Source organism: Cynocephalus volans, chromosome 4, assembly GCF_027409185.1.
Source record: "Cynocephalus volans isolate mCynVol1 chromosome 4, mCynVol1.pri, whole genome shotgun sequence".
NCBI classification, from domain to species: Eukaryota; Metazoa; Chordata; class Mammalia; order Dermoptera; family Cynocephalidae; genus Cynocephalus; species Cynocephalus volans.
Window position 1 is genome coordinate 134,183,116 of NC_084463.1, and position 25,959 is coordinate 134,209,074.

The 25,959-nt window shown below is 38.7% G+C and overlaps 1 protein-coding gene across 1 annotated transcript in view; it reads left to right on the forward strand.

The window, feature by feature from the left end:
* The first annotated feature begins 253 nt into the window (after positions 1-253).
* Positions 254-25,959, forward strand: part of TRIM44 (tripartite motif containing 44) — a 164,426-nt gene continuing 138,720 nt past the window's right edge. Inside the window, exons 1-2 of the mRNA XM_063093591.1 lie at positions 254-1,340; positions 25,558-25,635. Coding sequence (XP_062949661.1) covers positions 270-1,340; positions 25,558-25,635 — 1,149 coding nt within the window. The 5' untranslated portion in view covers positions 254-269. The remainder of the gene's footprint in view (positions 1,341-25,557; positions 25,636-25,959) is intronic.

The window sequence follows — 25,959 nt, forward strand, 5'->3', positions numbered from 1 at the left end:
CCTGGCACCTTGCACAGCACGGGGTACTGTGACGGGAGGCGACAAGTTGGTACGAGAGCGACTTAAATACACATGAACGCCAGCCTAGTGGCCTTGAAAAGTCAGGTTGACACCATCAGGGAGTGAGCGGGGGAGGCGGAACCCAATTCCCGCATCGGAAGTGAACAGGAGACTTCATTCATCCTCCTCCTCCTTCCGGAGATGCTGAGATTCCGAGCGGCCGGGCTGAGCCCCGCGGGAAAAGCAAAAAAGGGTCATTACCACTTTAAATGACTCAGGAAGTGAAAGGAGGCCGCCTGACAAGGAAAGGGAAAGTGGAACCGGGGCGGCACGGGAGCCGGCGGCGGCGGCTATCTCGCCGCTGTAGCCGGAGGCCGAGCGGGCGGCGCGGCGCGGGGGCCGACGGGGACGCTGGGCGGCCGCGCCGGAAGTGCCCGGCTCGGCAGAGGAAACGCGGCGGCCGCGCGGAGCAGGCCGAGCCGGCGCGGAGGCCCTTCTCTGCTGGCCCTTTTGGGGGCTGCCGTGGCCCCAGGTCCCGCTCCGAGACGCGGCGCGGCCCAGACGGGCGGCTACTCCCGGGGAAAGGACCCCGGGGAGGGGGAAAGAGGCCGTGCGAGGGGAAGGCGGCGAGCTCGGAGGCCCGGAGGCCTTGGCCGCGCCCCAGCACCCACATGGCCTCTGGAGGGGGCGCGGCCTTCGAGGAACTGCCTCACGACGGCACGTGTGACGAGTGCGAGCCCGACGAGGCTCCGGGGGCCGAGGAAGTGTGCCGAGAATGCGGCTTCTGCTACTGTCGCCGCCACGCCGAGGCGCACAGGCAGAAGTTCCTCAGCCACCACCTGGCCGAATATATCCACGGCGCCCAGGCCTGGATGTCGCCAGCTGACGGGGAGGGAGCGAGGAAGGAAGCAGTCAGGGCCAACGGGGAGCAAGAGAGGGAGATAGAAAGCGAGGCCGGGGAAGAGAGCGAGTCTGAGGAAGACAGTGAGTCGGAAGAAGAGAGCGAGACGGAGGAAGAGAGTGAGGATGAGAGCGACGGAGAGAGTGAAGAAGACAGTGAAGAAGAAATGGAGGATGAGCAAGAAAGCGAGGCAGAGGAAGACAACCAGGAAGAAGGGGAGTCTGAGGCAGAGGGAGAAACTGAGGCAGAAAGCGAATTTGACCCAGAGGTAGAAATGGAAGCAGAGAGAGTAGCCAAGAGGAAGTGTCCAGACCATGGGCTCGATTTGAGCACCTATTGCCAGGAGGATAGGCAGCTCATCTGTGTCCTGTGTCCAGTCATTGGGGCCCATCAGGGTCACCAACTCTCCACCCTAGACGAAGCCTTCGAGGAATTAAGAGTAAGTATCAGGCATTCAAACCATAGGCCTAGGGGTCAAGACATCTGGGTTTCAACCCAGGTGGCCTTGCTGTGACCATATTTGCTTTCAGTGTATCCCTAAAAAGCTACTCTATTCAACTTGTTGGGAGCAGTACGTATTCATCCTTATGGCTGAACTCCTTTGAGAATCCCATGAAGGTTCTGGACGCTGATCCAAGAAAATACACATACACACAAAATCAAGTATGCAGTTTCAGGAAAACTGCAATTCTCTAGTTTGTGGAACCTAGGTAAAGCATTCCTTGGGAGTGTTGACTCCACTTAAGCCAATTTCTACAGCATCCTTATTGTTGAGACTAGTGCCTTGACTTAGGGTTCTTGATAAGGTAGTCTTTGCTTACCTGGAAACATGGGAAACCATGATTTTGCCAAATGAATCCAAGCAGGTGGTTCCTCCGTAGTGAAAATACTCCCTAACCTAGTGGTTTTTGTAATAATTTCATGTGTGCCATGCGTTCCTTTTAGGTTCTTCCTGTTGAAACTTGGTAGGAAAGGAGGGTAAGAGGGTGGAGATTCCCATGTCCTCCATCTCGGCATTTATCTGTCTTGGACCTGGCTGGTCACGTTGTGTTTAGCAAATAGTAGACATTTAGTAGATATTTATTGAATGAATGAATTTGCAAATGATTTACCTTTTGTTTCTATTGTGGATGTTTACAGTCAGTGAGAGAAATTGTGTTGGTGTTTGAGGAAAGTTTGAGTAGAGGCATCTGTTCATTAAGTGATCAGTATATTTGTGTATGTTTTCATATTATGATGACTTTTGCTTCCCTAAGCAATCTAACAATTGCTGGTATTGGGATAGCAAACGCTTTGATAATGAAGATCCCTTATATTAAGTTTTTACCTTTTTTATCCCTGTTCTTATTGTAAAATACACATTCAGAAAGTGTATAAAACCTTTGCACACTCTATCAATTATATAGCAAGTGTTAATGTAACCATCCACATTAAGAAATAGGACATTACTAGCCAGATTGAAGACCGCATTCCCATCTCCCAAATGCCCTTTTCCGATTATAACCATCTCTCTTCCCCATAGGTAACTGTTATCTTGACTTTTATGGTGATAATTTCTTTGCTTAATCTTTATACTTTTACCACATATGTATGCATTTCTAAACTTATTTGAACTTGACATTATTGGTATCGTTTTCATCGTGCATTCTCTTTGGGTTCTTCATTTTCTCAACATCATGTTTGTGAGATTTATTCAGTGAGTGGCTGTGGTTTGTTCATTTTTATTGCTGTATTGAATTCCATTTTATGAATATACCACAAGTTACCTATTCTGTCATAGATGAATGTTTGATTTGCTCCCAGGTTCTGGAGCTTTTGGCTATTATAGACAATGTTGATGTAAACATTCTTGGTCATGTTTCCTGGTGCACATTTACATATATTTAAATGGGATATAAACCTAGGGGTGGGGCCGACCCCGTGGCTCACTTGGGAGAGTGTGGTGCTGGGAGCGCAGTGGCGCTCCAGCCACGGGTTCGGATCCTATATAGGGATGGCCGGTGTGCTTACTGGCTGAGCGCGGTGCAGATGACACCAAGCCAAGAGTTGTGATCCCCTTACCAGTCACAAAAAACAAAACCCCAAAACCTAGGGGTGAGGTTTCTGGGTCATAGACTATGCATGTCATTAATAATAATGCTAGTGTTGCTAACTATTTTTCAAAGTGGTTGTACCAGTTTGCATTGCCATAAAGAGTACACAAGAGTTCCTATTGCTCTGTATCTTTGCCAACACTTGCTGTTTCAGTATTTTTAATTTTTGTCAATCTTGTGGGTATGTAATGGTATCATATTGTGGTTTTAATTTGAATTCTGCTAGTTACTGATGACTTTGAGTATTTTTTGGAAGGCAGCTATGCTCACCACTATACCACCAATGCACTTATGAGTATCTTTTGTATTTCCTTTTTTGGTTAAGTACACAGGTCTTCTGCTCATTTTTCTTTTGAGTTTTCTCTCTCTTTCTCATTGATTTATAAGAGTTTTTATATATTTGTTTCTGACTTCTTTGTTCTTTATATGGGTTGCAAATATCTTCTACTTTGTGGTTTTTCTTTTTCTTTTTAAATTGTGCCTTGAATGGAAGTTCTTCATTTTATTTTATTTTTATTTTTATTTTTATTTATTTTTAGCTCCTAAAAATAAATGAGAACGTGAGGTATTTCTCTTTCTGTGCCTTGCTTATTTCACTTAATATAATTTTCCCTAAGTCCGTTCATGTTGCTGAGAATGGTAGTATTTCATTTTTTTTTATAGCAGAGAGGTGTTTCATTGTGTAGAGATGCCACATTTTCCTTATCCACTCATCTGATGATGGACATTTGGGCTGGTTCCAACCCTTGGCTATTTAAATAGCACTGCAGTAAACATGGGAGTACAGGTATCCCTTTAACATGATTTTTGTTCCTCTGACAGGTTCTTCATTTTAATGTGGTAAAATTTATCAGTACTTTAGTGCGTTTTGTGTCTTGTTCTACTTAGTATTGATTTTTGTGTAGTTGAAGTATGGTCTTAATTTCATTCCTTCCCATCACAGATAGCAGCATTTGTTAAGAAGCCTGCCCGTTCTGCACCAATCTGCTATGCCACCTGTCATATATCAAGTGCCTATATGTTGTGAATATGTTTCTTGGCCTTTAATATTCTGTACCATTGATCTGTTAGTATATCTCTGTGGGAGCAACATGTTTTCTCAGTTACTATAGCTTTATAATGTGTTAATATCTGGTAGAGCAACTCTTTCTACTTTGTACTTCTTCAAGAATGTCTTGGCCAGTTGTGGCCCTTTACATTCCTTAAAATCATGCTATAAAAAAGTCTGCAGGACTTTTTTGAGGTATTGTATTTAATTTATAAACCAATGTAGGGAGAATTAAAACCATTACAACACAAAGTCTTTCAGGCCATTTATTTGGGTTTTTTTAATTGCTTCATAATAATGTTTTATATTTTTTTTTCTGAAAGATCTTGTATATCATTGTGAAGTTTATTCCTAGATACTTCATAATTTTATAGTATTGTAAAAATGTTTTTAATTTTTGCTTTCTAATTGTATATAGGAATATGATTAGCTTTTATATAGATTTTTGTATCAAGCTGTCTGCTAAATTCTCTTATTTGTATTGATAATTTATCTATAGATTCATTCTACATACATGACCATATTATCTGTGAAGAGGGATAGTTTTTGTTTCTTTCCAATCCTTATACCTGCTATTTGTTTTTTCTTGCCTTACTGCTTTGGATAGGATCTCCATTGTAGTGTTGAATAGATGTTATAGCGGGTATTCTGACCTCGTTCCTCATCTAGGGATAATTTATAGCATTTCACAAGTAAGTGTAATATGATATGCTATATAGTTTTTCAAAAATAGATAAGTTTCATCAGATTAATAAAGTTCTAGTCCTAGTTTGCTGAGTTTTTCTTAATTTTGAGTAAATACTATCAAGTGCCTTTTCTCCATCTATTGGGATGATCATGTGATTTTATTCTTTGTTAATGTGATGAGTTACAGTAATTGATTTACTTTTTAAAATTAAATTTAAGGAATGGGAGAGCATTGATGTAGGGTGCATAGCATATATTCTGAGAGATGATGGCAAGATGTCTAAATGGAATTTGAACTTTAATCATAATGTAAAAGATGGGGTGCATCACATATGTCAAATGATGAAAATTGTGAAAGTTGGTGGTAGGTACATGTGGAGTTAAATTGTTGTATCTGCTCTTATGTATGTTTAAACATTTTTATAGTAAAAAGCTTTAAAAAATGAAAATAATTAAATTTAAGAATCGGTAATATGTTCACATGTGTCAGAAACCTTTGCTCCTTGTACCTGGTTCTACTACCAGGTGTTGATAACCACTTCCATTAATTTTTTGTTTATCAATCAAGTGTTTCTTTTTGCAAATATAGGTGTGTGCTTATATATGGTTTTATTTTCATTTCTTCATGTTATTTTATTTTCTAATTAAAGCAACCTTGCACTTCTGGGATCTGCTTGACCCAACTTGGTTATGATGAAGTATCCTTATATTTTTAGATTTGGTTTATTAATTTATGTAGGATTTTCTTTTCATTTATATTTATGGGAGAAATTGGCCCATAATTATTTTTTGTACTGTCCTCATGAGATTTTGCTATCAAGTTTATGCTGGCTTCATAGTTTGAGGCAGAGTGTATTGTTTCTCATATATTTTCTCTCTCTTTTAATGCTGTGGAAATGTTTATGTAAAATTAGAATATTGGTAGAACTGACAGTGGGTGCCAACTGGACCTGGAGAGCGTGAAGGTAGGGGCAGGTGAAGTTTTGTTATTGTTTTGTATAGTTTTTTGGCTATGGATTCAAGTTCCCCAATGGTATTAGGTCTTTCCAGGTTGTCTATTTTTCTTAACTCAATTTTGATAAGCTACATTTTCTCAGAAGTTTGTCCATTTTGTCTGAATTCTCAGATGTACTAACATAAATTTGGGAATCATCTTTTGTCTTTTTTCATACTTTGCTATCCTCTGCATTCCTTTAAGAACAGTAGATTTGTAATCTGCCTTTGATAATCCTAGTATGCGAAGACTCTGGCTCTTTCTGCTGCCGTTTTTGAGGGTTTTTTTTTTTTTTTTTCCTTTCCATGTTTCTTTATTTCTTTTTGTGCTTATGTTTGAGTAGCTTCTCATTGCTTTTAAAAAATTATTTGTGGGGATTTCCTAAGCCTTGCATGAAGATGTATTCTTCTAAAGAGGATTTGAGTTTGCTTCTGCTAAGGCCTGAGAGTACAACTTATTTAGAACCCCCTTAAATTAATTTCTTGAGGTTTCTTGGACTACATTTTCAGTTGGGCCCGCCCAAGGTTACAACCTCTTAAAGATTTTTCTTTCATTTTCTTCCCTCTTGTTTTGTTCAGCTCCAAAACAATACTCCCTACAGTTCCCTTTGGAGGTTGTATTAGTCTGTTTTCTGTTGCTTATAACAATATCTGAAACTGGATAATTTATAAAGAAATGAAATTTATTTCTTACAGTCTTGAAGGCTGGGAAGTCCAAGGTGCAGGGGGCACATTTGGTGAGGGCCTTCTTCTTGTTAAGGACACTATACAGAGTCCGGTGGCAATGCAGGGTATCACATAGGAAGGGCTGAGCAAGAGCATTTTTCTGCATGCTTTCTTCTTCTCTTTACAAAACCCCCAGTCTGCTCCTTGGTAACCAATTAAACCATTAATCCATGAATGGATTTATTCATTCATGGACATAGTCCTTATGATCCAGTTACGTCCAAAAGGCCCCACCTTTCAAATGCCATAGTCTGATTTTTCACCTTCTTAACATTGTTACAATGGGGATCAAGCTTCAGTGAGTTTAGGGGAGACATTCAAACTACAGCAGAGGTTGAGATAGTAGCAAGTTTGTTTTTAGTTTGCCTTTACTCTGGGATTTTACTCTTCGGCAGGGATGGAAAGGTGGGAGAATCCCAAGTCTATATGGAAAGGGTCTGTTTTAAATGTCCTACTCTGAGCATGCCACAGGCTTTGCTTTCTGTTACTTGCAACTCCCTTCCCTCTTCTCCTTCCCCAGTTAACCATTTGCACAGTCCAGTTTCTTGGGTTCAGTAAATGTCCTCAGGTCAAGAGCTGCTTCCTGTACTCTGCTTATCCTAACTTTGGACTAATATCACTAACTAAACTGTAGACTTTAACCAGTTTTTCCTCTAATGAATTCTGAACCAGGATCCTGTCTAAGACCCCACATTACATTTCCTTGTTTTTGATGACCTTGATAGTTTTGAGGAGTGCTAGTCAGGTATTTTGTAGAATGTTCCTCAATTTGGATTCATCTGTTTTTCTCATTGTGAAACTAGAGGTATGTGTTTTGGGGAGAATGTAATACTCTTTTGTTCTCTCTCTCTCTCTCTCTTTTTTTTTTTTTTTTTTCACCTAGCAGTATGTCCTGGAAATCACTCCATAGATTTGCCTATTTATTTATTTATTTATTTGTAACAGCTGTAAGTACTCCATTGTGTGTCATTCATTAAATTCTTAAGATACCTAGTTTTTCAAGTCTAGAATGTCTACTTGGTTATTTTTTAGAGATCTATTTCTCTGGATCCTTTTTGGTCTCATTCTTGATTATATGTCCCATTTTCCTTATTCTTGTCATTTCTCATAATACTTCCTTTAATGCCAGACATTGAGTTTAAAAGAACTATAGAGACTTTTATGGAGTAATAATTTGTTTTTTTCCTCCTCAGAAAAAGCATGCTCTGTTATACAGCTAGGATGAAGGGCTGCTCATTTTGATCCAGTAAAGATTTGAGCTTGGTGGGGTCTTGGTTGCAGCTTTAGTTTCAGTTCTCTGGTTTCAGATGTTTTGAGTGCAATGCACATTTGCTTAATGGCAAGAGAGTATGTCTCTTGGAATATTAAAAGTGGCTCAGCAGGATGATGGACAACAGAACAGGATTGCTATTATACTGCATTCCTTCATTCAGCAAGTATTTAATGAGCATCAGCCTGGTGTAGGTACTTTCCAAGCATTGGGGATATAGCAGTGAACAAAACAGAAGTAGTCCATACTTCTATCGGAGCTTACATTGTATTAGAGGAAAAAAGAGAAGAACAAATAAGCAAATAAACATTTAATAAGCGTTGTAAATACAAAATAAGACAGTACAGGATTAGAGAGAGACAGGAAGTATACTAGCTCTGCCACTTGCTTTTTGACCTTAGGAAAGTTATCTAACAGTTTGGCCTTGTTTCCATATCTCTAAAATGGGTAAAATAATAAGAAATAGGGTTCTTTTGAGAGTGAAATAACATAGTGGGTGATAAGGGACTTTAACAGTGCTTAACACATTGTTAGTGCTCAATAAATGCTAGCTGTTGTTTTTATTACTACTATGAAGAGGCTAGTTAAACATATAAGTTTAGAGTTGGGAGGAGTTTGTATAATTTAAGTTTTTATACCTTAGTGCTGAACCAGGCTGTGAGTGATGGTAGAAGGCCAAATTGTTGCCAAGGTCTATTGACACTTAGAGAAAAGCAAACTTCAGAATGGGTCAGAGTGAGCAGAAAACCATGGTGACTATACAGGGGATTGAGGTAGAGGCAACCTCCTACACCAGATGGACTGACAAGTTCAGCACAGTCACTGAAACACTGTTCTGTCTTTTCTCTTGGACTTTGCTGTATTGCAGTTTGGCTTCATAGGATTTGGTCTCCAGAGTATTAAGTAGGTTCTGATTTGAACTGAGCCTGGGTTCTAGCTTCTTTTTATAGAAAAATAGTTACACAGTCCAATTTATGACCCCGCATCTGGGTCATGACTTCTCATTTCAGATATGCAGATTTCTCTTACTCTGACCATAGTTTCTAGCCCTGAAAATGGGTTTGACAAAGGAGCATGATCTGGTTTATGATTCATTCATACGAAAATTTTTATGTTGTCAGGAAATTTGCATTCAGAGATACATTTAATGAATTTTTTGTGTTGAACAATAAAAGTGCAATTAGATATACTCAGTACCTTAGACCAGTAGTTTTAAAGTTATTTTGAACACAACCTACGGTAGGGGAAATATATTTTACATTGTGACCTCATTTATACACACAAAGACATACCCTTCTCCACACACACCCCATTAAATAACTCGAATGGAACATTGTTTACTTCACTGCATAAGATGTGCTCTGTTTCTATTCTATTCTGTTCCAAAAAAATTCTGGACCCTCCCACTAAACTGATTTCATTGCACACTAATGGGTCTTGTCCTGTGGTTTGAAAAGCACTTGTCTAATTCACCCTACAATCATTTGAAGAAAAGGTGGAGTTTTATAAAGTGTCAAAGGGAGAAATGGTTGGCAGTATTCAGAAAGTACATAGCATCTGTGAAGTTCTTAACATGGCTTTGCTATGGACAGATCAAAAGGTTTTGAAGCCACACCCCCTACCCTTTAGTGTGCCTTTAAAATGTATTTGGAGAGAAGAATGTTTGGTTAAGTGATATTGGGAACAACTGCATGGGGAAATCAGTGAGGGGGCACTGGTAACAGGGTGGTTGGAAGAATATAGGCATATGTTTGGAACAGCTGGGCTCCATAATGGCTGTAAGTGGAAGAATGCCGTAGTGTATTGCATAGTGGTTGATAGCTCTGGCTTTTATTTATTTATTTATTTAAATTCAACTTTTCAATATACATTGTAGTTGATTTTCGTGAACCTTTGCCAGTTCCTCTTTCCCCTCCCTTTCTCCCCTCCCCCCCACATCATATCTGTTCACTTGTCTTAACAAGTTCAAGGAATTGTTGTGATTGTTGTTTCTTCTTCCCCCCCTTATTTGTTTGTGAGTTTACTTATTTATTTATTTTTAGTTCCCACAAATAAGTGAGAACATGTGGTATTTCTCTTCCAGTGCCTGACTTGTTTTACTTAATATAATTTTCTCTAAGTCCATCCATGTTCTCGTGAATGGTAGTATTTCATTCTTTTTTACAGCAGAGTAGAATTCCATTGTGTAGATATACCAAAGTTTCCTTATCCACTCATCTGATGATGGGCATTTGGGCTGGTTCCAACTCTTGGCTATCGTAAATAGCGCTAAAATGAACAATGGAGTACAGGTATACCTTCGACCTGATGATTTCCATTCCTCTGGGTATATTCCCAGCAGTGGAATAGCTGGGTCATATGGTAGATCTATTGGCAATTGTTGGAGGAATCTCCATACCATTTTCCATAAAGGCTGCACCATTTTGCAGTCCCACCAACAGTGTATGAGAGTTCCTTTTTCTCCACAACCTCTCCAGCACTTACCATTCTCAGTCTTTTGGATATTAGACATCCTGACTGGAGTGAGATGATATCTCAAAGTGGTTTTGATTTGCATTTCCAGGATGCTGAGTGATGTTCAGCATTTTTTCATGTGTCTGTTGGCCATTTATATATCTTCCTTTAACAAATGCCTATTCAGCTCCTTTGCCCATTTTTTAATTGGGTTATTTGTTTTTTTTGCTGTAAAGTTATTTGAGTTCCTTATATATTCTGAATATTAATCTTTTGTCAGATGTATATTTTGCAAATATTTTAGCCCACTCTGTTGTCTTTTCACTTTGTTGATTGTTTCTTTTTGCTGTGCAGAAGGTTTTTAGTTTGATATAATCCCATTTGTTTATTTTTCCTTTAGTTGCCTGTGCTTTTGGGGTTCTATTCATGAAGTCTCTGCCCACTCCTACTTCCTGGAGTGTTTCCCCTATGTTTTCTTTAAGGAGTTTTATTGTTTCAGGATGCACATTTAATTCTTTAATCCATTTTGAGTTGATTTTGGTATATGGTGAGAGGTACAGATCTAGATTCACTCCCGTACATAAGAATATCCAGTTTTTCCAGCACCGTTTGCTGAAGAGGCAGTCTCTTCCCCAGTGTGTAGACTTGGTGCCTTTGTCAAAGATCAGATGGCTGTAGGTGTATGGGTTGATTTCTGGGTTCTCAGTTCCATTCCATTGATCGATGTGTCTGTTTTTATGCCAGTATCATGCTGTTTGGGTTATTATAGCTTTGTAATATAGTTTAAAGTCAGGAAATGTTATCCCTCCAGCTTTTTTTTTGCTCAGAATTGCTTTGGCTATCCATGGTCTTCTGTTATTCCATATAAATGTTAGGATAGTTTTTTCCATTTCTGAGAAAAATGTCATTTGAATTTTGATGGGGATTGCATTGAATCTGTAGATCACTTTGGATACTATGGATATTTTCGCAATGTTAATTCTTCCAATCCAAGAGCATGGGATATCTTTCCATATTCTTGTGTCCTCTTTAATTTCTCTCAACAGTGGTTTGTAGTTTCTTCATAGAGATTTTTCACATCCTTGGTTAACTTTATTCCTAAGTATTTTATTTTTTTGGTGGCTATTGTAAATGGGTTAGCTTTCTTGATTTCTTTTTCTGCATGTTCGCTATAGGAGTATAGAAATGCTACTGATTTTTGTGTGTTAATTTTGTATCCTGAAACTTTGCTGAAATCATTTATCAACTCTAAGAGTTCTTTTGTAGAGGCTTTAAGCTGTTCAATATATAGGATCATATCATCCGCAAACAGGGACAGTTTGACTTCATCTTTTCCAATCTGGATGCCCTTTATTTCCTTCTCTTCTCTGATTGCTCTGGCTAGTACTTCCAGCACTATGTTGAATAGGAGTCGTGAGAGACATCCTTGTCTAGTTCCTGTTCTCCCCCCCGATATAAAAATGATCGGTAAGGGGATCTGAACCCTTGACTTGGTGTTGTTAGCACCATGCTCTCCCAAGTGAGCTAACTGGGCATCCCCATATAGGGATCCAAATCTGTGGCCTTGGTGTTATGAATACTGCACTCTCCCAAGTGAGCCACAGGCCGGCCCCTAGTTCCTGTTCTTAAGGGAAAAGCTTTCTGCTTTTCCCTGTTCAGGATGATATTGGCAGTGGGCTTATCATATATGGCTTTAATTGTGTTGAGATACTTTCTATCTATACCTAACTTGTAGAGAGTCTCTGGTAGGAGAAAGAGGGTTGAATGTTTGCTGTTAATGTTCCTATTTGCCTTTTTTATTCCTTATTATCTAAAGGTTATAGGGTATCTTCTAACAAGAGCATGAATCATTGGCTACACAGTAGTTCAAACAGTTTCTTATTTATTTGTACAGAATAAAACAAAAGCTAAGACTAAGTTTAAGGAGATGGCTTGGTGTCATTAGCTGGAGCAATCCCCAACTGGTTCTGTGGAAAGTTTATGTGAAGCCTGCAACTCTGGGATTCCCCATCGCATTCTGCTCTTCAAAATGTACTTTATTAATATGTAATAAAGTTTTGGAAGTATGCAGTGAATAAGACGGTCAGGGCTTTAGCTTTTTGGAATTACTCTCTAGCAGGGGAAGAGAGAGAGAAATTTTGGATGGTGATATGTAGTATGAAAACAATAAGTCATGGTAATGAAAGAATGAATGGTGTGGCAGGATAGGGCTACTTTTTGATAAGGTGGTTATGGAAGCCAGCTCTGAGCATATGACATTTGTGTGGAGACCTGAATTATGAGATCTTGCAAAGATCTAAGGAAACCCTCCTTTTGTGTTACCATTCTGTGCTGCTTGCACAAAGTCCAGTGATTTTATTCATAGTAGAGACAATTGATTTGATTCATTCAGCTCTTCATAGATAGATTAGTTGGCTCTGGAAGTGAGAGAATGATATCATCTTAGCAATTGTAATGTGCCGTTATCACAGGTGAAAATAATACTGTATGGAGGGAATATGAGCTTATGGGGATCCCTTTTGAAATAGGTAGATTTTTCAGGGGAGTCAACATTGATGGTGATAGACCGTCATTAAAGAGACTAGAGGGCTTCTGCAGGGTTAAGTAGAGGAAGAAAAGCCGTCTAATTGTTTCCTGTTAAGGGTGTGGACTTTTCCCACAACCTTAATTATTAAAATTAAACTTTATTATCTAGGAATTTAAAAAAAGTTCTGAGAGAAGAGTAGTTAAGGCAGAAAGAATGGTGAAAGCTCTAAGTGGAGGTGAACTTGGGATGTTGGAGGACAGCAAGAAGGCTATTATGGAGTAGAATGGAGTGAAAGAAGAGTAGGAGGTGAAGTCAGCAAGGTACACAGTGTGTTTCTTGACCTTGGCTCCACATTTGAATCAACTGTTGTAGTGGATTGAATTATGTCCCGCCCGAAACTCACTGAAACTTGAATTGTGTCCCCCAATTGTGTCCTTTATGTATTAGAAACTTGGCCCCTACTGTGGCTGTTAAGAGGGTGGGAAGTCCTATTATGGTAATTGAAAGTTAGGGTCTTGAAGAGATAATGAGGTTGTAGGACCATCTGTAGTGAATGCACTAAAAATGGTGTTCATGGGCCTGGTTCTAAGGGCTTTAAAAGGAGAGTGAATGGGAAGGTTAGTCTTTCTCTCTGCTCTGCCATTTTTACAATGCGATAGCCTGCTGTCACTGTTGCCAATCACCATGGCTGTCACCTGTACTTTGGACTTCATAGCCTTCAAAACTGTAAGCAATAAATTTCATTTTCTTACAAAGTACCGAGTTCCAGGTATTTTGTTATAAGTAAGACAGATGGACTAATACACCTGTGGAGGGGAATTCTTTTTAGAAAGTAACTATTAGATACCTGTGGAGGGGAATTCTTTTTAAAAAGTACCTATTAGGCCCCACCCCAGCCAATCAAATCAAAATCTCTTGGAATGGAGCCCAGGCGCGCGCGCGTGTGTGTGTGTGTGTGTGTATTTGTGTTTAAATAAACTTTCAACTTTGGGATAGTTATTAATTTCTGGAAAAATTCTGAAGACAGTATAGAGTTCCCTTATATTCCTTGCCCTGTTTCCCTTATTATTAACATCTTATATTAATGTGATACATTTGTCACAACTAATGAGCCAATATTGATATTTTATTATTAACTACAGTGCAGATTTTATTCAGATTTGCTTAGTTTATCTTCATTGTCCTTTTTCTGTTCCAGAAATTTACCCAGGATACCACATTATGTTTTGTCACCATGTCTTCTTAGCCTCATCTTTACTTTGACAGTTTCTCAGGTTTTCCTTAATTTGATGACCTTGTCAGTTGTGAGGAGTACTGGTTCGGTATTTTGTAGAATGTCCCTCTGTTGGGATTTGTCTTACGTACATCTCATGATTATACTGGGGTTACGGGTTTGTGGGAGAAGAACACAAAGTTAAGGGTACATACTGTTAACGTTATTTATCACTGTGGATGTTGGGGAGACGGGATCTTCTCTTGTACTTTGTATCTTTGACCTTCTTTTCTGTGGTGTTCCATGGGTAAGGTTCATGTAATATCTCATGCATTAGCCTGGAAAATGTCTCCTTGCCTTTCCTTCACTCACTAGTTAACTTTCGAGTGCAGCCTGATTCATGACAAATGATTAATAATATTAATAGCTAGTACTTACATAATACTATGTACAGGCACTTTTCTTTTTTGTTGTTGTTTTTTTGTTTTGTTTTGTTTTTGGTAGCTGGCAGGTAAGGGGATCCGAACCCTTGACCTTGATGTTGTAATACTACACTCGCCAACTGAGCTAACCAGCCAGTCCTGTACAGGCACTTTTCTAAGTGCTTTATAGATATTAACTCATTTGATCCTTATGACAACCGTAGAGGTGGATTTTATTATATCTATTTTACAAAAGAAGGAAACTGGGGCATAGAGAGGTCAAATAACTTGCCCAGAGTCATACAGTTGGAAAGTGGCAGAGCATAGCCAGGGGTCTGAACAGCCCACCGTTGAGAGAAAATGTCCAGGTGTTCCCTGCTTTCTCTTCCAAGAGTTCAGTCCCCTGTTTTTTCTTCTCTGACCTTTCAGTCAAAATAGATTGGATTAAATAGGCATTTTATAATGTTAGGCAATTGATTTGCAGAGTAAAGTTGCTTGTGCAGTAGGCTTATTATTCCTAAGCTCCTCTGGAGATAAACGAATGTGTGCCTCTGGCACCAGCTTTTCTTGACCACAACCCACGGCATGGAGGTTGCCCTGCCTTGTCTGTCCATTGGTATACCTACCTTTTTTCTCCCCTTGCATGTGACCCAAGTCTGAGGAGCCAGAGTTCCAACTGTATCAGTGCCAAGTGTGTCTTCTGCTTGATATTACAGTTCAGTATGGAATGACCAGTTCAGCTTCATAGTCTTGGTTCCTTGGTGGTTGGTGGTTTTAATATCCAGAACCAGCGGCTAAACTTGTAGCACAAATGCTTATGGACCTCTCAGAATAGGAAACAATATAGACAGAGAATGGGTAGAACAAAAGCCTTTAGTCCTGATATGTGAGGTAGAGATGAGAATGGGGTGGGAAACACAGAAGCCTGGCCTGGGGAGAGGTGAATCCAGTGTGTGTATGTATCAATATAATAGCGTTCAAGCCAACATGGCATCAAGGAAAAAAAAAGATCAATATTGATGCTCTTTTTAGATGTCAGAAAACTAATCAAGAAGTAAAAAAACCAGAAACAACCAACCAAACAAAAGCTCCCAAATATACTAAAGGCTCAATCCAATCCATAATTTATGGCAAATCACTATATGGGCAGTGACTTTGATGTGTACTCTAATGTGCTAGATTATTCTTGTTGAACATTTAATTGTATATTAAACTCACTTCAGATGTGTTTAGCTAGTTTTTGATCAGGTAGTAAGTAGTCTGCTTTTAACTTAAATGAAACTATTAGAGAAAACATTTGTTATAAAATGTCCAACTATAGCATGTAGTTAGCTTTAGTTTCAGAGACTGGTATTTTATATTTTTTTAAAATAAATTTTATTTGAATAATTTTTGAGCACTTATTAGGGTGAGCTGTGTGGCAGATATTGGAAAGAATAAGGAAAGAGTCTAACTTCAGGAAGCTTATAGCCTACTAGGATAGATAGTCTTTTCACTTGCTTATTTGCACGTAAGTATTAGAGGAGAGATACAAACAATATGCTGTGGGGGTTTAGAGCAAAGAGAAATTAATTTCAGCTGGAGGCATGGAACCAGGAATGGTTTCTAGGAAGAAGTGGTATTCGAAGTAGGCCTTGAAAGATGGGTAGGGTTTTACTAGGTAGATACAGGCTGTTAGGTGCCACCTCTGTGTTCTCATTGCAACGGCCTAAGCACATTTATTGTAGCACTAAATACTATATACTGTATCCATTTTTCCTCTTTCCATGTTTGTCCCCCTGGGACTCTTCTAAGGCTAGGACTATATGTTTTCCTTTTTGTGTTCCCAGCACCTAGCACAGTGCATGCTAGATAGGTGTACATGAAATATTTGGTAAACATGTGATATGAAGTATAATAATCTAGTTTCAGGGCATTAATGAAGAACTGAAACAGACAGTATCACATAGTGGTTTAGTGTATCAGTGTTTACATTGGGATTAAGTTTAACTGCATCTAAAATAATGAAATAATTTGGAAAAGTCCAGAATAACAGCAACTCAAACAGGATAGATGTTTATTTCTCTCTCATATAAAAGTCTGGATGTAGACAGTTGATATGGAGGAACCATGAAGTTATTAAGACTCTAGTCTCTTTCCAACTCCACTCTGACATTGTTAGGATATAGTCTTTGACATGGACCAGATGACTGCTGGAGGTAGAGCCAGCACTTCCAAGTTCCAGGATAGCAGACATGGAAAAGTGAAGAAGGGTACACCCGTCTATTTTAAGTGAACTCTCCAAAAGTTGCATGCATTGCTGCTTATGTTTCATTGGCCAGAACTCAATCCCATGGCCTTATCTAGCTAGTTACAAGGGAGGCTGGGAAATAGTCATTTCTCCAGGCTACAGTATGTCCAGTTAAAAGCTGAGGTTCTGTTTTTAGGGAAAAAATGGCAAAATTAACATTGAAAGAGCAAGCAGTCTCTGCCCCAGTTGGCTTTGCAATCTATGAGTCCTGACTTTTCTTTTCTTTTCTTTTCTTTTTTTTTTTTTTTTGGTGGCTGGTGGGTATAGGGATCCAAACCCTTGACCTTGGTGTTATAACACTGCCCTCTAACCAACTGAGCTAACTGGCCAACCCTGAGTCCTGGCTTTTCTACCTCCTAGCTGTATGTTGGGTAATTCAGGTAATTAATTAGAAGCTAATTAATTTACGTAGCCATTCTGCATCTTGGTTTCTTCTGTAATATGGGTATAATGATTGTTTTTCTTCATTGGTTTATAGTGAGGAACAAACAAGATTCTAGATGTCAAGAAGTTAGCACAGTGCCTGCAATATAATAAGCCCTCAGCAATTGGTGGCTCTTATTCTTATCACTATTGTAGAGGCATCTGAGGTTCTATTCTGAGTTCAATTCCAGACAAGTTAGTCTGGCAGCAGTAGAAGTTCTGGACATCAAGTTTCCTCAGCTGAAAACTGTTCAGCCCCCTCTCCTTCTGCTGCTGCAGATCTTCTCTAATCTGGTGGGTAGATAGGCTTGTGGAAAAACTTGTCTTCAGAGAAGAGGCTCCTGTATATTTTTCAGTGTCCTGCTGGTGCCTTAGGCACTAGCTAACCAAAACACAGCTGGTAGGTCTAATTTTAGGTTCACATGTCTTGCTGGTTGTCCTCTTTAGATTCTGTTTTATACTATCAACTGTAGGAAATTTTTATAGAAGCAGAGGGGAGGGGTGGGCAATATACCCTTTTACTTTCTGGTTGGAAAATAGTCTCCATTTTCTTTCCAGTAGGCAGTGAGAGAGAGACATGTAAGGTTAAGTTTATAAAGGCACCCCTGCTGTTCTCTCTGTATTTTGGGTTTGTGTGAACCCTGGCAGGGTATAACCTGTGTTGTAGTACACTCTGACTTCATGTGTGTGAAGAATGAAAATGCTAACCTTTGGTTGAGGTTATAAATCTAAGAGAGTCTAGAAACTTTTGTCTGTTGAATTTTGAGGCTCTTTCCGGAGATGAGAAAAATAATGATAGCTTTAGCTATCATTTATTAAGTGGTTTGAAGCCAGGTGCTTTTCATACATTATTTCATTTGACCTTCAATACAACTCCTCTATAAAGCTGTGTTGTTGTGATTCCAATTTTACAGATGAGGAAACTGATACTCAAGAGATTGAGTTTTGTTGAATGTTACTTAGCTAGGAAGTGGAAGGACTGGGATTTGAATCTAGGTCTGACACCAAAGTACATGCACCAAAGTACATATACTTTCTGCCTTCTCATTTTGTCTCTATTCCCATTTAATTATTCCCAATCACGTTTAAGCTTTCTAACTCATACTGATGCATTCTCCTGATGTTTATTATCTGTATGAAAATACTAAATAGATAAATACTTTCTGAGTATTCTAAAACTATTTTTTCCCTTCTGTGTGTAGTTTTCTTTCTAGATATTTTACAGAGTATTTTGATGAATGCAGATTGTTCAGTTCTTTTTTTTTTTTTCTTCCTGTTCAGTACTTCTCTAGCTCAGAACCTGAGGCTTAGTGGTCACTCTATATATTGTTATTCATAACATAACAATATCAGCAATGATAACTAAAATTTATTGAGAACTCAGCATGTACCAGATTCTGTCCTACAAACTCTCTACACATTATTTCATGTAACTTTTACCACAATTCTTTGAGGTAGAATATTTAAGATAGTTTATATATTGTTTGTAATCAGTGGCATGATTTTTTTTTCTTTTGATAATTCATTCATTGAACGTATGTTTATTGAATGCTTAAAATTTGCCTTCAATTTGTAATTTGGGCAGAAGGGAACCTAACAATGAATAATTCTAAGTCATGGAATTTGTATTCTATAAACAAAACAGACAGTAAGCAAGTTAAGTAATAAATAATATTTCAAGTAATAAGTGCTATGAATAAACAAACTAGGGAAGGAGATATGGAGTATCTGGGATGAGGGAACGAGAGGGAGGCTGTTTAAGAATCTGAGAAGGATTTTTTTTTTTTGAGGTAGTGACCTAGGTGCAGAGAGCCAGTGAAGGGAAGATCTGGCGGCATAGTGGTTCAAGTGGAGGGAATAGTGAGTGTGAAGGCTCTGAGATGGAAAAGACTACTGAGGGGATAAAAGAATGGCTGGAGTATAATGAGTAAGGACAGGGTGAGAGTGTGTGAGTAGTCAGATTACCAAGTAGGCCATGATAAGGATTTCGGATTGTATTCTAAGAGGCCATAGACTGTCTAAGCAAGGGAATGAATGATCTAATTTATGTTCTTAAAATTTCACTCTGGAGAATGGGCTGAGGGTAGCAAGACTGAGAACAACAGTATTGCTGCTTGTACTAGGTTGGGAGTAGTAGAGATGGTGAAGAATATAGCATATATCTTAGAATTAGGTCTAAAAAGACTTGCTGATGATTTCTTCAGACTTGAGAATGATTTGGGGTATGAGCAATTAAAAGTGGTTGCCTAGCATAGGAAGGATTTGGAATTGGAAAATAAAGTAATGTGAAGAAGATGGTAAAGATTTTCATACATGGGGTGGTGATACTAAAATTTAATTTTATTCCCTTTTGGCAAAACTTTGCTTTCTGATTTGATTCCTTAGGAGGACTTCTTCTGTATTCCATCTTTTAGTTCTTTTCCACTGTTTCTCCCAAACAAGGCCTTTTTGTAAAAATGACAGAAATTTCAATTGGTATTTTTTTTAAAGCATGGTATCAACACAGGCCAGTAGGATAGGAATTAAAAGAAAAACACAGAAAAAACAGCCAGCCAGTATTCTTTCTGAACTCAGCATCTTCTGATTCTTTGTAATATAGAATTCAATATTTAGGAGCCAGTTAAGGATATTTATGTGATTTACATTTACATTTCTGCTGACACATGACTTTTCTTTTGGTTATTGGCATTAGCCTAGACTGACTCCCATAAAAGTGCAGAGACTGGTTATCAAGAAATACTTCTTCCTGTTCTGATGCACTTTTACCTATGATATTTCACCTTTGTTTCTGCCCCTTGCCCATTTTTAAAGGATGTTTACATTAGAATGAATTGCATTATTTCTGTTTTGGGGTAGATTGATGGATATGTATATGTCAGGTATTCCGTGCTCTTTTGAAGAAAGACATCCCAACTTCCCTGGTGTTTGAAAACAAGGAAACTTAGAGATAGAAAACTTTCAATTAGTGTTGCTTCTAGGGGTAGCAACTTCAAGTGTCTGCAGGGACCAGAAAAGTAGTGTAGAAAAGAGAAACGAGCCAAAGGAACTGGCAAACAGGAGAGCTTGCTTTGCCTAAAGGAGGTTGCTGCTTCTCAACTTCAGCTAGTTTCTGCTACATGGGAGTGGAAGCCCAGTACAATCATATCCTTTGGATTTTCAAAGGAACCTAGAAATCTTTATTGTTACATCCTATCGCCCGATTTTTAAATACTGGCAACTAATTTAAAATTCCCAGTAGATATGTGGGATAATACTCTAAAAGCCAAAGAAAATAGTTCTGTAGGCGGCAGGCTGGGAATTTGTAGCTTCTAATCTGATCTGTCTTCTTCATTTACAGATGGAGAAACAGAAACCCAGACATGTAAAATGACTTTCCCAAGCTCACACAGCAGTTAGTGGCAGAACTAGGAATATAACTTGGGTTTCCTTTCTCTTTGTGCCAAGCTCTTTTTACTAGAAAAGTTAGGCTTTTTTTGGAATCTGAGGAAAGCCCTTTCCCTAGAATAGTGCATGTATAGCCCAGATTTTGCATACAGTTTTGGGGATTTCAGATCCCCTGAAATCCATACATGAACACCAGATAAAGAACCCTCTCACACCTGCTAGTTCATATGTTTGCACTATAAAAGGTCAGGCCCTAGTATTTACACATAGGCAAATTCATGGGAAGAAGCACTGGAAGCAGGAGCCCTGGGTCCTCCCTTTCTACCTCTCTCCTTTCCTGTCTCCCTCCCTCCCTTCCTGCCTGCCTTTTTTTTTTTTTTTTAACTAAATCTGAATTATGCAGCTAATAGGAATACATTTAAGTAAGTCTAAAATGCTCCTATCATTACCCCAATACTAGTTCCAGCAATAATTGGTTTTGTAGTCTTTTACATATATATATTTCACCCATAGGAAATAATAGTTTTCTGTTTTAAGAAAATAAATTGTATTTATTATATGTACCATTTTGCAAGGTTTTTTTTTATTCAGCATTATGTCTTCCCCTGAATCCAGGTACATGCAGATTTACTTCATTCTTTTTGTTTGCTGTGTCATATTCCATAGTATTGTAATTCCACACTTTATTTAGCCACCCACTGTTGATGAATGCTTAGTAGGGTGTTTACAGTTTTTCAGTATTTAAAACAGTACTGCAGTAAATATTTTTGTGCATGGTTCCTTGACTCATGTGCTAGTGTTTCTCAAGGGTAAAGGAAAAGTGGACTTGCTAGGTGTGTGATTTCAGAGTAGCATTATCATTTTACACTTCTATCAGCAACATGTGCAAGTCCCCAGTTTCCCCAAAGCCCCTTAATGCTTGTGATTCCAGATTTAAATTTTTTTTCAGTCTGAGGGGTAAGAAATGATGTCTTAATTACAAGTAAATTTGAGCATCTTTTGATATGTTTATTAGCCATTTCACATTTCTGTTATGTTTGTATCCTTTGGGATTTCTTTTGGGCTTTATTTGGCTTTGTCTTACTGATTTATAGGAATTGCTTACTTTTAAAAAAAATGTATTCTTGATATCAATCTCTTTCACTGTATAAAGTCTTTTTCATTCAGATCTTTCTGATCCTGGTTTTGCCATTGACTATGATTTGGGGGACATTGTTTGACTTCCACAAAGCCATTTTTCTCCATTGTGAATTGAGAATACACTACTTCTTGTTTATTTTGTTATTGTGAAATGCCAGTGAAAGAGTGTATGAGCTTTGTGATTTTTGGATTCCTCATTTGATTTCCACTAGCCATTTTTCTCAGCTGAAAAGTGAGAATACACTACATTTTAGGGTTATTAGAAAATGCCTGTGAAAATTCTTTAGAGTAAAGAATACCTTCAGATGTAAGGCATTTTATCCTTAGTTTGGTTTTATTATGACTCACCCTTAAGAGCTGGCTTTTGTGAAGTGTCCCACACTTCTACAGATTGATCGAATTCTGAGGGGTGGGCGTCACAACATAGCACTTGTCTCTTTATTCTACACTCTCTTGGGGGAGGAAAGAAGTACATAAACAGAACATGCTCACTTTGAACTCCTGTGTTCTTGGAATGCATTGGGTAGGATGGAGGTGGAGAAGTGCAAATATCAGGAGATTGCCATTTCTGCTCTAGTCACAGTGTTTGCGCCAAGGATTGACATAGTAGAATCTGGTCATTTATGGAGCCAAATGTCTAGAAGGTCAGAATTAGCCTTCCTTTTGTTACAATTCTGGCCCACCTCTCAACTAGAACACAGGTTTCAGAGGCAGCTATTCTGTTCCACCAGTTTTGGGACATATGAGGGTACAATCTCCTGTTCTGTTTACCTTTTGACTGATGACTGCCCTCAGAGAACAGATAATTAACGGAAACATGATACCACTGTACTCAGATACAACCCTTAGATTCGGACAGCTCTGTGCCCCTAGCCTACACCCCATGCTTTTTTAGGCCTCTCCTTTGGCCATGCCTGTCTCCTTCTAGAGCACTCTCCAAATACCCAGGACCCAAGAATTACCTGACAAAATACCCTGCCTGTTTCCAGGGCCTGCAGAGTCTCTTCCTGAGTCCGTCTGCCTGAAGTTGGATCAAGCCATTGGACCTCACCCCTGATACGTGTATCTGTAGGTCCCAGGTGTGCCCAAGCAGGGGGTGACTGAGAGGAGTGTTCTCAGAGATTGGACATACTAGCTTGAACAACTGTGCACTAGGCTTCTTGGGGTGCAGGAAGAGACTGGGGTGTGGGAAAAGCAAGAGAGGGGTTGGATTTGAGGCTGGGGTCCTCCATTTAGATTCTTGCCATAGATCTGCACCTGTCAGGGTCAGGTCTACCCAGAGGAATCTGTCCTTCTGACCCACTGCTTATTTTATGCATTTAAAAAAGAGCCATTGGGGAAAGTTTTCTTCACTCATATACAGGCTGAGTATAGCAGGCTCAATATAGAGACCAGTTAATCTTTGATAATAATTCTCAGAGAGTGGGGTAATGGCGTGGAATGGGTGAATTTCCTGAAGGAGGCTCTCTTTAGATGCCTCTCCTCTGTCTTTCTCCTGGGTAGGCAGTGCTGCTGATGCTTTATGAAGAAGAGGAAGAATTCTGCTGACACACTGCATTTTTATGAAAGAAAGCTGAGGGTTCCCTTATCTCTCCACAGAGGGCACATCTGCCTGCAAACAGGCTGTCTGCTTCTTAGGGATTCCTTCGTCATACTGTTTCTTTTTTGAAGATTTTAAGGCACAGTTTGGTGCATTCCTTTCTGTTCTCTAAAGCCAGAGGAAAGTTATAATACATCAGGGCTCTTGCTGAAGAGCTTAAAATGGGCGTTGGCAGCTGGGATGGTGGGGAAAGAGAGCTTTCCAGGGACAAGTGACCTGCTTGTTCAGCCAGTGAGAAGTAGGTTAGAGGAATGATATCACCAGACAGGGTTTATTTTCTGACCATTTTGTAAAAGCAGGATTGTGTCTGGCAACTTAACCCTTTTTTAGGTACTTGGGGTCTCACCTACTCCCTTCTATCTGATCTCTAGATTCCTTTTCCCAACTGTCTGCGTAAGACCATAGATATTAAAGATTCTTTAACTCGCCTCTAAGAAATTAGGGGAGTTGTAAACCATTATTTTAAAAAACGGAAATTATTAAAATTTAGAACCACAGCTAGAATGGAAATGTGATCTAAGCTGTGTTTGGAGAGCACATCTAAAGTGGATACTGTTTATGGTCATGTTATGTCAGACTTTTACTGTGTAGACTTGGAGGGAGGGAAAGTTAGAGGGAAAAAAGATTTGGCCTTTAGTGTGTTTTAACAGGATCTTATCAAGTATTTCCTGCTTTGGAGGAATTGAAATTGGTTCTGCAAATTTGGAAAATATCACTGATCCTGAGGCCAGTTTTAAGTAAGAGGTATTTGTAGTGTTTATTCTTGTACTTCTTTATTGTCTCTTCCCTCATAAAAATGACAGTCATTTTACTTCTTTATGCTTCCTTTTCCTCACTGGTAAAATGAGTGGTCCTACCCTATCCCATAGTTTTTGAGATAAGAAAATAAACGAATTCATGTGATTTTAGATTGTCTACACACATGTAATGTATTATTATTATTAGGGCATTCGTGTTTTAAGATTGTATGCTCATTCACTCATTCGACCAGTTGGCTTTTTGTAGTACCTCTTAAGGCTGGGCCCAAGAGATACAGAGATATAAAAGATGTAGTGCTTACCCTTAAGAACTTAAAACATCATGAGGGAGACAGATAGTAATAGTAAAACTGTCTCATACTTGTATTCTGTTTACCATGTGCCAGGCCCTGTTCTAAGCACCTTGACATGTATTATTTAACTCATTTAATCTTGCTACAACCCTGTGAAAAATAGGTACTGTTATTAACTCCATTTTACAGATAAAGAAATTGAGACACGGAGAGGCCAAGTGATGTGCTTAAGGTCACACAGCTAGTTATAGAGTTGGGATTTGAATCCAGGCAATAGGGCTCTAGAGTTTGAGCCTAAATCTGTGTTGACCATTATTTGTATAGTAATTGCTAGCCACATGTGGCTTTGAGTCACTTGAAATGTAACTAGACCAAATTGAATTGTGTAAAATACACACTAGCTTTCAAAGACCTAGTATGAAAAAATATATATAAAATATGTCATGTTGAAATTACATGTTGCAATGATATTTTGGATATTCTGAGTTAAGTAGAATATATTAAGATTAATTTCATTTTTTTGTTGTGGCTACTAGAAAACTTAAAATTACATATATGGCTTGCATTTGAGGCTCACATTACATTTCTGTTGGACTTCGCTACTTTAAATCATTACATGCAATACTAATACTAATAATAATAATAGCGGGTGACATTTTTGAGCACTTACTGTGTGCCTCATACTATGCTAATACCTTTACAGACACTATTTCAATTAAGCCTCAAAATAGCCTTGTTTATTATCCTCAGTTTATAAAAGAGGGACAAGGTTTTGAGAAATTTGGTAATTTGCCTGGGATTAGTCAAATAGTTTATGACACATCCCAAATTTGAAACCTTATATGTCTGATTCAAAAATCTGTGCTCTTAACTAGTACACTGTGATACCATTTCCATTTGAATCTCAGGCTATTTTGTTTTTATTTTTATAAGAATATTTAATATTGCATACTTCTGTATCTGACACATAATTTTCAAAATAAAAATCACCAGTCCATAAAATAGACATCTTGGATAGAAATCTCTTTTGCAGAGCCTCAGCCCTCAGTGAATACCGGCACAGTTGAGCCTGAGATGAAGCAGTGAGTCAGCCTGTACAAATTGCATTTAATTTTCATTCCAATAGTTCTCTCAGATCACTGGGCAATTTATGTCTCGACACTCTTTGTCCATAGAGAATGGGAAGAGGGGCAATGCAGCTCTCCTTAGTAGTTCAGCTCTCTTGGCTGATAAGAAGAAAAAATTGCTTTCCTTTCATTGTCCTCTGAAATGCTGTTTGTGTTTGAGAGAGCAATAAAGTGCTGTCCAGTGACCCCTGACTTTTCTTTCTTCTAGAGCAAAGATTCAGGCGGACTGAAGGCGGCTATGATTGAATTGGTGGAAAGGTTAAAGTTCAAGAGCTCAGACCCTAAAGTAAGTATTGTTTTGGAATTGATTGGGTATTGGTACTCCAAGCGTTTTATTCTCCTTCAGCTAAATTTGAGGGGTGTTAATGATCATCTGTCTGAACATTACATTAAGATCTAATTAAACCTGCCCATCAAAAACAGTGTTCTCATATGCCTGGAGATAAGTCATTTATTTTTCCCCTTCTCTGTTTTATGACTTACAACATATAATCATTAACTGTTTTCCCTGAATTGCAGACAAGTGCATTTTTAATCTTCCTTTACTGTGCCTTTGAGACTTCTGTCCTTTGTGTCTATTAAATGTAGCCAAAGGCATCTGGGGTACTGA